The 14167-nt window shown below is 42.6% G+C and overlaps 1 protein-coding gene across 2 annotated transcripts in view; it reads right to left on the reverse strand.

Moving 5' to 3' along the window:
• Nucleotides 1–13699: 13699 nt before the first annotated feature.
• The window catches only part of FOXK2 (forkhead box K2), a gene marked incomplete at its 5' end in the record, with an annotated part of 68900 nt that continues 68432 nt past the window's right edge, over nucleotides 13700–14167 (reverse strand). For both annotated transcript variants that reach the window (XM_079724795.1, XM_079724794.1), the window contains one exon: nucleotides 13700–13971. In XM_079724795.1, coding sequence (XP_079580921.1) covers nucleotides 13775–13971 — 197 coding nt within the window. In that variant the 3' untranslated portion in view covers nucleotides 13700–13774. The remainder of the gene's footprint in view (nucleotides 13972–14167) is intronic.

Genomic DNA, 14167 nt, shown 5'->3' on the forward strand with positions numbered 1-14167 from the left:
AGCAATTACAATACTTTTGGAACTTGTGCTGAAATTTTCCTCTTCAAAATGGATCAGAAAATACTTACCAAAATACAAAATGTTCATTGTAAGAAAAGAACATATAGAAGAATGTAAAGTTGGAATCAAAATCGCCCTGAGTTGCCGTCTCCAGAGAAGACTACTCTCGGAAAGCCCACGCCTTCTGGGGTGAAGTCTGTAATTCTCAGCAGCATTATAGGGACCATTCTTTAACTTTTCACAGCTCGTGAACATGTCAAAACATACTGTAATTGCCCGAAGATGCCTATTTGTATTTTTTGCTTTTATAAACGTTTTGGAAATGGAAATCCTTGTGCATACATGTTTACACACTTGTCCACCTATTTCTTTGAATAGAACTGGAATTGCCAAGCCAGAGGATCTGCACGTATAAGATTTAGTATGTTTGCCCCCTTGCCTGCCATGATTCTGTCAGCTTCAACAGCCAACACCTCACATGCTCACCAGGACCAGGCTCTGAGCACGAGCTTTTTAATCTTTGATGGAGAAAAAAGATCTCCGATTTCTAGCCAGGTTGAACATCTGGAATACCTTTGCTGGGCATCCGTAATTATTTTGTAAATTGCTTACTCATGCCTTTGACTATATTTCTGGGTGTATTTTGTCTGTTTTGTTTATGAGAGTTTTTAAAATAATCACCCCTTGTCGTTTTTTTCACCTTGTGTTTATTTCAGTTTGAGGGGTTTTACTTTGCTGTATATGTGTCTTTGGATTTTTACATAGTCTGATCTATCAGCCTTTTTCCTTTATGGTTTCTAGTATTGGCTTGTGATTAAAACAAAACATTTTTCACTGGGTTCGATGTACAGGTCTTATTTTCATAGTTCAGTCTGAGCGTGATTTCCAAACATGTAGTGGGGGAAAGGGCCTCATCTTCCTGCACCGGTGGGTGAGGCATTGCTCAAGCCAAGCCAAACCAAACCAAGCCAAGAGTGACTCAACCCCAGGTCCTCTTCCTGCCCTGGGTTGTGGTATCTCATCCACCTTAGCGCTCTTTTCTGGTCTGGATGAAAATTATGCAGTTGCCCTACTACAATGCCATCTATCAACTGATTCATTTGTTACCCACGGACTTACTGTACTACTTCACAGAGAACTATGTTCTGGTTACATGGCTCTGCTGATCTTAAGCATCCTTAAGCATTTTTTTCCCAGATGAACTTTAAATGGAATAATAGCTAAAAATAAAATTTTATTGGAATTCCAAAAACTCAAAAATGATTGTTTCTGAAGTGCTGAGGGACAGAATGTATCAGGATTTAATAAATATTTTCTCCTCAACAGTAGCGTGCTAACATCACTGAGGACGCCGTAAGTGCACTGTCATTCGTATTTGTTTGTTTCTAATGACAAAGCTGTTCAACTTGTGTGGAAAGAAGCTGCGGGTCTTCCTTTTGTTCTTCCTGTGTCCTGTTTCAATATGATAAAAATTATTGTATGAAATTACAATTTGGAAACTATGGTATGTCTACATTTGGTTTTCTTTGTGTTTATCATGCATGGGGCTTACTGAGCTTCTTGAAACTAGGTTTATGGCTTTCATCAAATTTGTGAATTTCAGCCATTTCCTCAAATAATTCTTCTGCTATTGTCTCTTTCCTATTGGGATTCAAGTACACATGTATAACACCTTATATTGTCCCACTCTGATCATTGAGGCTGTTCATATAGTTTTTACAGTATTTTTTCCTGTTTTTAAAAATAGCATTGGGACTTCCCTAGTGGTGCAGTGGTTAAGAATCCACCTGCCGATGCAGAAGACATGGGTTGGATCCCTGGTCCAGGAAGATCCCACATGCTGCAGAGCAACTAAGCCCATGCGCCACAACTACTGAGCCCACGAGCCACAACTACGGAGCCCATGTGCCACAGTTACTGAAACCTGTGTGCCCAAGAGCCTGCGCGCTGCAGCTACTGAGCCCGTGCACTGCAGTTACTGAGCCCACGTGCTGCAACTACTGAAGCCCACGCACCTAGAGCCCGTGCTCCACAAGAGAAGCTACTGCAGTGAGAACCCCACGCACCGCAACAAAGAGTAGCCCCCGCTTACCACAATTAGAGAAAGCCTGCACGCGGCAATGAAGACCCAATGCAGCCAAAAAATTTAAAAATTTTTTTAAATTAAAAAAAATTAGCATAATTTAAACTATCATTGAATACCACTAAATGACCTATTACTGCCCACTCTGCTTTCAAGACTGTACCATGTACTTTAAACTTTAGATGAATCTGTCAGTTCTAAAATTAGTTTCTAATTCTTCACTAAGCTTTTTCATTTGCTCATTCACATGAACAATCTTTACGTCCTTGTGCATATTTATAGGACATAAGTTAAAATCTTTGGTAATTCTCACATTTGGATTTTCTCAGAGCAAGTCTCCATTGATTTTCTTTTATTCTGTGTACGAGTCACATTAACCTGTGTGTCTAGTACTTTGGGGTTGTACCTTGGACACTGCAAATGGTATGTATGTTGTTATGGATTCTGTTATGTTTCTCTGAAAAATGGAGGTTTTTTTCTTTAAGCATTTAAGCACTCTGGACCCACCTGAATAGTCAAGATGAGAGTGAGGCAGACGAGGTGCTGAGAGCACCAAGTTTAAGGAGGCACATGCTCTCAGCTTAATGCCACTGGGAATGGTTGTGTCATTTTGTCCGATGGTCTCTTACTCTGTTAATGTGGTGAATCACATTGATTTTTTTAAATTCGTTTTTATTTATTTTTGGCTGTATTGGGTCATCGTTGCTGCACGGGCTTTCTCTAGTTGTGGCGAGCAGGGGCTACTCTTGGAGTGCGTGGGCTTCTCATGCGGTGGCTTCTCTTGCTGTGGAGCACGGGCTCTAGGCGCGTGGGCTTCAGTAGTTGTGGCACATGGGCTCAGTAGTTGTCGCTTGCAGGCTCCAGACCGCAGGCTCAGTAGTTGTGGTGCACGGCCTTAGCTGCTCCGTGGCATGTGGGATCTTCCTGGACCAGGGCTCGAACCCGTGTCCCCTGCATTGGCAGGTGGATTCTTAACCTCTGCACTACCAGGGAAGTCCCAAGACTATATTTCTTGTCATTCGTGATCACTGAAGTCTGTTACTTTAGCTTGTGTTCAGCTAATGTTTTGTCACAGATTTCCTTACATTCCTGGATCCGATAAGATTTTTTAAAAAAAGAAGCTATTCTGCCCTTTTAAATCACCTGACCCATGCTGCCAGGGAAGCTACTTCAGTTTGTGGGTGTTGAAATAATGGCCAGATTCTGAACCAGCCCCTCAGCAAACCGCCAGGCAGATTAAAATACACAACTCAAATTTTTGGAGGAGAAAGTCCCTATTGTCCACCCTGGCTTCAGCAAGCTGTACCAGGAACGTGGGGTGCTGTCCCCATGGCTGCCTGCCAAAAGGCTGGATGATGGGGGATGGTAGTTGCTACGTGAAATGCCAAAATTCACTGAAATTTACCAGCCTTTCTATATGGAGCACTCCCCTGGATATTGCATGTGTTTGCATAGACTCCATAGTTCCAAAATAGTTAATTCAGACAGTTCTTACAAGTTCAGTAGTTGATTTGATGGGGGGACAATTCCTGGAGCTTATCTATGTCAGAAGGTTTTGAATTACAAATTCAATTTGTTGACAAGTCTATTCAGTCTACCTATTTCTTTAGTAAATTTGGTAGTTTGTGTATTTCGAGGAATTAGTCTGTTCCATCTAAGATGTTAAATTTATGAGCACAATTTTTCATAGGATTCCTTTATTGTCCTTTTTACAGATGTGGATGTGGTATGAAGCCTGAAATTAAGGTTCAGCATTATGTGCTGCCTTAACATTTGGTTCAGCTGGGAAGGCCTGGAATGGCCTAACTACAAGTTCCGCTACCCACTCTACTTCCATGGATAAAGCCCCCCAGCCAAACAACTCTCCTTATCAAACAGAACAGGTGCAGTTCCTGCTTATCCCTGAGTAAGCATTTTCAGTTCCCTTCCCGCTTATGGGGTTTTTCAAACAATCACATCCTCCCATGGGAATGGGGTCCCCCACCCTGGAGACTACAAAGCCTGCCTCCTGTAGCCCTAGGTTGTTCACTGTGTTCCCAAGTGACACCCATATGGTCCTACTTGGCTTGCAGTGTCCTCGGGTGTGAGTATGTGTGACTGATAAACTACAGTTCATCTCATCTGGCCAGTGTCATAGTGTCACGTCCAGCCACCCCCATGTACACAGGGTGGGAATACTGCCTCCATAACAGGGCGAATAGGTGGTAAGTAGAGCAACGGAGCTCATCACAGAGAGCCCGTCTCTCATTCCTGATAGTGGTCATTTGTATCCTCTCTTTTTCCTCAGTCATTCCAGCCGGAGTTAATTTGTTGATCTTTTTTTTTTTTTTCAAAGAATCAGCTTTGATTTCATTGATTTTTTTCTCAATTTTATTTATTTTTTCAATTTTTGCTGATTATTTGCTATGGGTTATATTCATTCTTTTCTAGTTTAAGGTAGAATTGTAGATGACTGAATCTGCATTTCACAAATTTGATATATTTTCATGTTCATTCTGTTACAGTTATTTTCTAATTCCCTTTAAGACTTCCTCTTTGAATCATGGATTATTTCAAAATATGATGTCTAATTTCAAAACGTTTGAGGATTTAAAAATTATCTTTATTATTGATTCCTAGTTTAATTCCCTAATTGTCAAAGAGCATACTGTGTATGATTTTAATTCTTTAAAGCTTGTAAGTTTTGTTTTATGACCCAAGATTTGGTCTATATTGGTGAATGTTCCATGTGCATTTGAAAAGAATGTGTATTCTGTTGAGCAGAATGCTCTATCAATGACAATTACATTGACTGGTGTTGCTCAGAGCTTTTATAGCCTTGCTGACTTTATACTTATTTTATCAATTACCTAGAGAGGAGTGTTGAAGTATCAAAATGTAATGTGGATTTATTTATTTTTTTAGTTCTTTCAGCTTTTGCTTCATTTATTTTGTTACGTTGTCTTGCAGAATTGCTCCTTTTATCATGATGAAATGCCGGTCTTTATCAGTGATAACTTTCCTTGGTTTGAAGTCTGCTCTGTCTGAAAATAAAGTAACTACTCCTGGGAATTCCCTGGCGGCCCAGTGGTTAGGACTCTGTGTTTTCACTGCTGAGGCATGGGTTCAGTCCTGGTCAGGGAACTAAGACCCCTCAAGCCGCGCATCACCGTCAAAACAAAAAACAAAAAAACTACTCCTGCTTTTTTTTTTCATCAATTTATTTGTTTTTATTTTTGGCTGTGTTGGGGTCTTCATTGCTGTGTACGGGCTTCTCATTGTGGTGGCTTCTCGTTGTGGAGCACAGGCTCCAGGTGTGCAGTCTTCAGTAGTTGTGGCACACAGGCTCAGTAGTTGTGGCACGCAGGCTCAGTAGTTGTGGCTTGCGGGCTCTAGAGCGCAGGCTCAGTAGTTGTGGCGCATGGGCTTAGTTGCTCCACAGCATGTGGGATCTTACTGGACCAGGGCTTGAACCTGTGTCCCCTGCATTGGCAGGCGGATTCTCAACCACTGTGCCACCAGGGAAGCCCCTCCTACTTTCTTTTGATCAGTGTTAGCATGGTGTCTTTTTCTCCATTAATTTATTTATTTATTTATTTATTTTGGTACTCGGGCCTCTCACTGCTGTGGCCTCTCCCGTTGCGGAGCACAGGCACCGGATGCGCAGGCTCAGCGGCCATGGCTTACGGGACCAGCCGCTCTGCGGCATGTGGGTCTTCCTGGACTGGGGCACGAACCCGTGTACTCCCAACCACTGTGCCACCAGGGAAGCCCCCATTAATTTACTTTTAATCTATATTAAGTGTCTTTATATTTAAAGTTTCTTGTAGACAACATATAGTTGAGTCTTGTTTTTTGATCCACTCTGACAATCTATGTCTTTTATTGGTATATTTAGACCATTGATGTTCAAAGTGATTATTGATATAGTTGGATTAATATCTACCACATCTGTTATTGTTTTGTATTGTTGTCCTTGTTTTTTGAAAATGTTATGCCTAGGTAGTTTTTTTTTGTTTGTTTTTTGCATTTATCCTGATTGGTATTCTCTGAGCTTCCTGGATCTGGGGGGAAATTCTCATTCATTCTTGTTTCAAACATTTCTTCTGCTCCTTTCTTTCTGGTACTTCCATTTTCTCTAGTACTCCTATAACACATAGGTTATACCTTATGTAGCTGCCCCACGGTCCTTGGATGTTCTGCTTTTTTTTTTTCCCCCAGTCTTTCTTCTCTTAGCTTTTCACTTGTGAAAGTTTCTATTGATGCATCCTGAAGTGCAGAGATTCTCTCCTCAGTTGTGTCCAGTCGACTAGCAAGCCCATCATAGACATTTCTGTTAGTGTTCTTTATAGTTCTTTTGAAGGATTTCCATCTCTACGCTTACATCGCCTGTTTGTTCTTGCACGCTACTTTATCCATTAGAGTCCTTAACATATTAGTCCTAGTTGTTTTAGATCCCGTCTGATAACACCAACACCCCTGCCGCGTCTGGTTCCGATGCTTGCTCTATCTCTACAAATTGTTTTCCTTTTAGTTAATACTTGTAATTTTTTCTTGACAACTGGACATGATGGACTGGATAAAAGGAGCTGCTGTACACAGGTCTTCAGTGACGTGGTAAGGTGCGGGATGGGGGTGGGGCAGGGCAGCGGTGTACAGTCCTGTGGGCAGGTCTCACTCAGTCTTAGTGAGCCTGTGCCTCTGGGCTATGAACTGCATAAGAGTTTCTCAGGTATTCTTCCCTCTTAGGTGGGACAGGGTGGCTAGAGTGGGTTGGTTGGGAATTTCCCTTTTAGATCAGGTAGGCTCTGCTTAACTCTTTTCTCCTGAAGGCAGGCCTTGTTAAGAATGCAGTACTCTAGGGACTTCCCTGGCGGTCCAGTGGTTAAGACTTCACCTTTCAATGCAGGGGGTGTAGGTTTGATACCTGGTCAGAGTGCTAGGATCCCACATGCCTTGTGGCCAGAAAACCAAAAAACATAAAGCAGAAGCAATATTGTAACAAATTCAATAGACTTTAAAAATGGTCCACATCAAAAAAGAACCTTAAAAAAAAACAAACAGTGCTCTGGTCTATTTCAAACATGATTCCTTTCCCTTCCCCTGTTTTTTTCCAATATTTTCTGTGAGAACCTGGTTGAGCTTCTGGAAGTAAAATGTACAAAAGTGTGGGGAACCCCTAAGACTGGGTTCCCCTGGGGCATTAACTCTGAGTTGTCCAGCAGTTGACTGCTCACAGGGTAGGTTTTTGTAGCCCGGCACTGGTCCCCGTGGTAGTCTCCACTCTTGTGTTCGCCCATCTGTCTCTCCTATCTTGGGGGTCGTGGTTTGCCCTGCACCCTCACCTCTCTTAGCTCCAAGACGAGTTGTTGATTTTTGGGCTGTTGCACTATTTACATGTTAGGAGGAAGTGGCAACTCCCCAGCTCCTTACACGTGGAACCTGAAACCGAAGTCCCTGCTTCATGTATTTTGAGGCACTGTTGTTGGGTGCTTGGAACCCTAGGGCTGTTGTGCACGTTGACCCTGTATCATTATGTAATGTCTTTATGTCTGGTAGTGTTCCTTATTCTGAGGTCTACTTTGACATTAATATAGTCTCTCCAACTTTCTTTTGAGTGTTCGCAGCATATACTTTTTCTATCCTTTTAACCTATCCAAATTATTTAAAGTAAGTTGGGTCTTATTTTTTGATCCAATTGACACACTCTTATTTGGTCTATTTAGACTATTTATATTTAATGTAATTATTGATAAGATCCTACCATATTATTGTTTTTTGCTTGTCCCCTCCCCTTTGGTTTCCTGTTCTCTGCCTTTGTGTTATTTCAAAAAAATTTTAGCATTCCATTTTAATTTACCTTTTAGATTTTTCCTTTACCTTTGTTTGGTATTAGTGATTGCACTAGTGACTACAACAGACAAAGCTAGCTTTTCAGTCTACTTCAGAATGTTTTACCACTTCAACGTAGAAATGTAGAGACCTACAAACCTTTGCCTTCCTCCTTTATATTGTACTTTTGTCAATGTGTTGTTTACATACACTGAAAACCCTGATAGACAATGTTAAAACTTTTACATTGGAAAGTTAGAATATTTTAAAGAATTTAAGAGGAAAAACTAGTTATTATAGTTGCCCAGATATTTACCGTTTCTGTTGATCTCTTCCTTCATTCCTGAAGTTCCAAAGTTTCTCTGCTATTATTTACTTTTTGCCTGAAGAATGTCCTTTAGCATTTCTTTTTGAGCAGCTCTACCAGTTAAGAATTCTGTTTTCCTTCATCTAAGAATATCTTTTAATCTGCACTCCTGATATTTTCTGTGAATATAGTATTCTAGATTGACAGTTACCTTAAGCCCTTTAAAAATTTTCTAGTCATAGGGCCTCCATGGTTTCTGATGAGAAATTTGTATTCAGATTGTTACTCTGTATGCAATAAGTCACTTTTCTTTGGGTGCTTTCAAGATAAAATGTTTTCAGTTTCAGTAGCCAGTGGTATGTCTTGACATGGTTTTTCTTTGAGTTTATCCTATTTGGAGCTTTGTGAATCTTTACAATTATATCTGGGACATTTTTAGGCATTGTTATTATTATTATTATTTTAAAAACACCAATGTCTTTCTCCTCTTGCTGTGAATTCATTAACCCAGGGTATATTTGATCTTTTTATATTGTCCCACAGGTCCCTGAGGCTAAGGTTCGTTTGTTTCCGAGCATTTTTCTGTTGATCCACCGAATTTTTCATTTGTTAATTTTAAGTTCTATAGCTTTCGGTTCAAGAGCATTTGCCCATTCTTCATGAAGTTTGGTTACAATAATTAAAGCCACAGAAAGCTAATGTCCTTTTCTGATTATTCCAACATGCTTAAGTTGACATCTCTTTTCTTTCCCCTTAAGAGATTTTCCTGGCTCTTTGTACACTGAGTAATTTTGAACTGTATTCTGGACATTGTTCATTTTATGAATCTCTGAGTCCTATTTAAATCCTGTAGAGAATGTACAATCTTTTTTTTTTTTTTTTTTTAAGCAGGCAAATAACCTGGCTAGGTTCAGAATAAATGTGCTGACCTGCCCTCTGTGGGTTGTGGTTTGGGGTCAGAAAGACATTTCTAAAATCAGAAAATTTTGTGCCCACAGATTTAGTCATCTCATCAGAGATCACCTGAGAGACCCATGTTAAAATCTAATTTTGTATTGCTATGAATGTAAACATGGAGGGGTAACAACAAGAGGCAGTATTCCACAGAGACCTACGGTGAGTGCTGGCCAACAGGCTACAGTTTAAATCACTACATACTATGGGTTCTTTCACCTCCTATATTTAGGCCTGAACTTACCATATGGCAACTGCACATAGCTTCATGACATGCCCCAATGCCTGCCTTTATTTTTGGGCCGTGCCGCATGGCATGCGGGATCTTAGTTCCCTGATCAAGGATCAAACCTGTACCCCCTGCTGTGGAAGCTCGGAGTCCCAACCACTGGACCACCAGGGAATTCCCCTCTGTCTTCCTTACAGACGAAATGTGGCCTAAATGTGGGCCTCCCCACAATAACTAACATGGCTTTTGCTACATGAAAGACCTCTTATCAGAGTTACTGAATTGTTTCCTATACCTGAAGGCCTCCTGCCTTCAACATCTTTTTCTTGGGTAAAGGTAGGTTATCCTGTAGGATAGCTCTTACTAGACTCAGTTTAACTTCAACAAGGTGACCCTGATGAATTACCAGAGGAGCTTTTCCTGAGTGAGAAGGGGGAGGGTAAGACCTAATGCACTTTTAAGCATCTATTAATACAAAATGGACCGCACCTAAAGCCCGCGCTCCGCGACAAGAGAAGCCACTGCAATGAGAAGCCCGCGCACCACAACGAAGAGTAGCCCCAGCTTGCCGCAACTAGAGAAAGCCTGCGCACAGCAACGAAGGCCCAACGCAGCCAAAAATAAATAAAATAAAATACATTTGTTAAAAAACAACAACGTGGACAACAGATCTGAAAAAAACATTTAGGAATGCTCCCTTTTGTTGGGAGAGAGAGTCTCAGTACACAAAGAGCAGTTCTTTTATGCTAATAGAACTGTTTTTACACTAGGGCATCAATGTCAAGAACAAACCTCCATGTGAACACTCTGTGCCTGAGCTTCATTTAGCTCCCAAAGGGGACTTCGGGTCATTTCAGTATTCCTCCTTCCTCTTACTACCCTTCAGGACATCAGCAATCCATACCACAGACTTTCTAGTAGCCGGACAATCCAAGTGTTAACAGTGTGGGGACCGGAATACCCATGTGCCTAGTTAGACAAGATTTTCGTCTCATGGGAGGATGTATCTCAGGCTGTTTGCAATGATCTTTCTCAGGCTGAGAAGCAAGTCTGCAGAAGAAATGGCAGCTACAACCAGAACCTCAAAGTAAGTTTGAAAACTAACATGGATTGAAAGCCAGCAAGACTGTTATCGCTGCCTGTGACCCAATGCCCTTTTCACATGCAAACACTCAGTGCCCCCCCTCTTCTGGTGGAGTCAAGAAGCCTGAACTGCTGTCCTCACAGCAGCTCCTTCGAATATTCGCTCCAGTGCTCTAGGCCTTTGGTGTGCTCAGAGCCTATGAAAAAAGCACAAGAGCAGTGCCTGCTTAAGCTTATCAAAATGACAATGATACTCTGTATTCAATTAAAATTAATAAAAATATTTTATTGAATTTCAGGAACTTGGTTCTTTTAAAATTTCAAATCTTTGCACACACATCACCACTATACCTGCTAGAATAGTGGAGGTTAGGACTTGAAGATTGTCACTTGTCTTCTTGTGTAACATAGCACAGAAATCCCAAGTCCTGACACGCCCCACCCCCTTCTGACCGTGACCACGCCTACTCTGTTCTAGGAGAGGACGACGAGAGGTGTGATGCATTTAAGGAGCTCAGCTGTCCGAGTGGAGACTCAACTGACGTGAGAGGAAGATTAATCCAAAAACCATGCATAGACACCTTGGGATGCACCACATCACTTGGATCACATGTGAGTTTCCCTTTTGTATTTTTGTCTGGTTCAGGGCAAAGCTGCTGAAATGAAATTTCTAGTCCCTGAGGGAGCTCAGAAGTTTGGCAGAAGTCAAAGGAGAGACTTTTTGAAATGAGACATTTAGGAACCACCGGTGGACAGCCGGGTGGGAGTGAAATTGCAGTGTGACTGTTGATGTAGCACCAGGCATCAAGTGGGGCCACAAGGACACAAGCTCAGTGACTCCTGGGTGTTGAAGGGCTCCTGGGGATTCAAAGCTAAATTAAAAAAAATTTTTAAGTGCCCAGGACACGGTAGTTTGTTAATCTATGTTTTCCTTTCCCCGCCCTCTCCTTGATATTCTTAAATTCCTATGTGCCAGTGTATGAGCCAAATGAATCAGACAGAAGGAAAAAGGAGAGAATGCCCCACCATTGAAAAAGGCATGCTCTAGCTCCCAGCAGCAAAAACTATCCTTCTCCCTTCTTTACATTTGAGAACAGGGTACTTTTCTTACCTATAAACCAAGCAGAAATCCCTCCAGGCCCATAAAGTCTACATTTTAGGCTCAGAAATAATCAACTGATGGACTGGGCTTACACAGGGAAAATCTACCCGAGTCTTTCTGGACGGTTGTGGAGATGCGTCTCCTGGAGGACACACAAGGCATTTGCTTAGTGTTGCCCAGGCCATCTCCCCATCAGGGTGGTCTTGTCCACTCACCTCCCCAGAGCTTACGGTTAGGGGGCTGCAGTGGCCATGACTAAGAGGTCTGGAGCACTCAGTGGAGTGACCCAATCCCACATGTAGGACACAGCAGATCCAAATTATTTGCAAATTGCAAACCTTCTGAGTAAAAAGGAAAAAAATATACATTCCAAGGTATCTGTAAAGTGCCTGGGAGATGCAGATTGCTGCCCTGAGGTGCTCTGATCCATCCGTGCTTCAGTCTGCAAGTTAGATTTTGCTACTGTCACACACATGGTCTCATTCACATGATGGTTTCGTTTTTATTTTTTAAATGGCTGAGTTATAAATCCAGCTAGTGTGCAGTAATTTCATAATTTTTAATATGCATTATCTGCAACAACATTGTGACGGCTCCATACCGTGGATTGACACACAATACTTAGAACAGGTTTATCATATTTGGTCTTTAGGTAAATAATAAATGTTTTAAAATTGCCTAAATATACCATTCTGAGCTGTTTCATTCCACCAGGAAAATACAGGGGTTTTTTCCTCTCTTTAAAAAAAAATTAAATACCAAAATAACTACATTTAAATAAATAATGTTATGACGATGACATTTAAAAATTCACAATAAGGCCAAAGCCCTCTTTCTGTTTGCATGCTGCTCAGCTCTGACCCCCAGAACCCTCTGGAAAGGTGAGTGGCTTTCTTCTGGAGGAACATGGGCTGAGGCCGTGCGGGCCTCCTACTTCTCATTCTCACCTTTCCTTCCTTTCCTTTTGCTTTTATTTTTTGTAGGAGAGAAGTCAGCCTTGGTACTGAATTCAGTTCTAAAAGGTTGAGGGGAATTTCCTATCACAAATCAGAAAGCAACCTGGGTGTTTCCAGTGCTTACCCGGATGGAGGGTGCCTGCTTCCAAGACCCCTGTATTAACAGGCAGCTTCTGCTCCGCCCCAGCAGCTGCTCCTGCCATGAGGGGGGCAAACCGCACCATCATCGGGTGGCCGGCTGGTCGGGCGATGCCGAGCGCTGGTGACGGCACCAAAAATAGCGAACGTGCCACGGAGAGATCTGTGATGTTTGTTTGAAAAGGGTGTGTGATAAAAGATTGAATCTTTTTTTCCAAATGAAGAAGTAAATAGTTCTTTTGTTTTAAACATACACAATACATAGGAGACTTGTTTTACTTAGAGTGGAAAATTATGCCAGGGACAAAGTCAACACAAAGGAACAAACAACAAAAAGTAGCAAGAAAGAGAAATGGGTAAGTAAGTGCAGCTCCGCGAGCCTGGCAGCTCTTTCCGTCAGGGTTACAAGTGGCCCGCGGGTGTCCGTCTGTGTGTCTGTCCGTCTTACACACGGAAATGGAGGTGGATTAAATTCATCAGGTAACTGCTCTAACGTGGAAAATTTGTAGATGTCAAGTAGCTCCATTTAACTTAAACAGGACAGACAAAAGTAAATCATTCCATAGGCTGAAAACAAACAACAAAAACAAACAAAACTACTTTGTTTCTTCTCCCCAAATGAAATCCACACAAAAGGTCCTGTGTGATTCCAAAATTACCAGAGTAGAAATGGAGTGATCTGAAATGTCAAAGACCCCATTATTTTGTAAAGAAAGAAAGTACACCTCAAAATATTCTAATTCCACATGTGAACAACAAAATACTGTCTTGTCTACTGGCGGCGGGGTGGCTCCGGCCCAGCAGGCCTGCTCGCACCGGGTGCGTCCTCCCTCAGAAGGACTGAGTATCTACTTGGAACTAAGCTGAGCACTGGGCGGGGAGACACTGCCGGAGCCCAGCTTTGCTGCGTGTGGTTTTGTTCAGGGGTGACTTCGGTCTTTAAGTTAAGGAGTTTTAAGGCCACCGGGGTTTGTGTTTCCAGTGCTGAGGCGAAGTCCAACCGCAGGGCCCTCCACCCACCGAGGGAACGCGCTCTGAGCGTCGGTGAGAGGCAGTGTCTCCTTTTGGCACCACAGAGTTGACGTTAAAGTGAGAAACACTCTCCCGGCCGCTAGTTCTGGACGCCCTTCTCCCGCACGGCTGCCGGTGGCGCATCCATGCTCAGGGCGATGACGAGGCCCTCACCATCTTCTGTCTTGACCCGCTTTAGCTCTGGCTGCTCCGCCGGGTCACCGTTCTGGCGCTTGGTGGGCAGGGAGGCCGACGCTGAGGCGTGTGTCGCCAGCATGTGCAAGGGACTCGCCGCTGCTGTGGAGAGACAGTGAGTCAGCGCCCATGCTTCTGGGTGGACCCTCGTCCCCGCCAGACCCCTGGGGATCAGAAACGCCACCACACGTTAACCGCGTGAACAGTGAGTCTTTTAATGAACAGCCGGCATCTGTTTATTGTCGTGTGCTGTCTTGCTGAAGCAGGAGGAGGGGTAAAGGGACTAAAGGCAGAGGTG

The sequence above is a fragment of the Hyperoodon ampullatus genome (genome assembly GCF_949752795.1).
Source record: "Hyperoodon ampullatus genome assembly, chromosome: 19".
NCBI classification, from domain to species: domain Eukaryota; kingdom Metazoa; phylum Chordata; class Mammalia; order Artiodactyla; family Ziphiidae; genus Hyperoodon; species Hyperoodon ampullatus.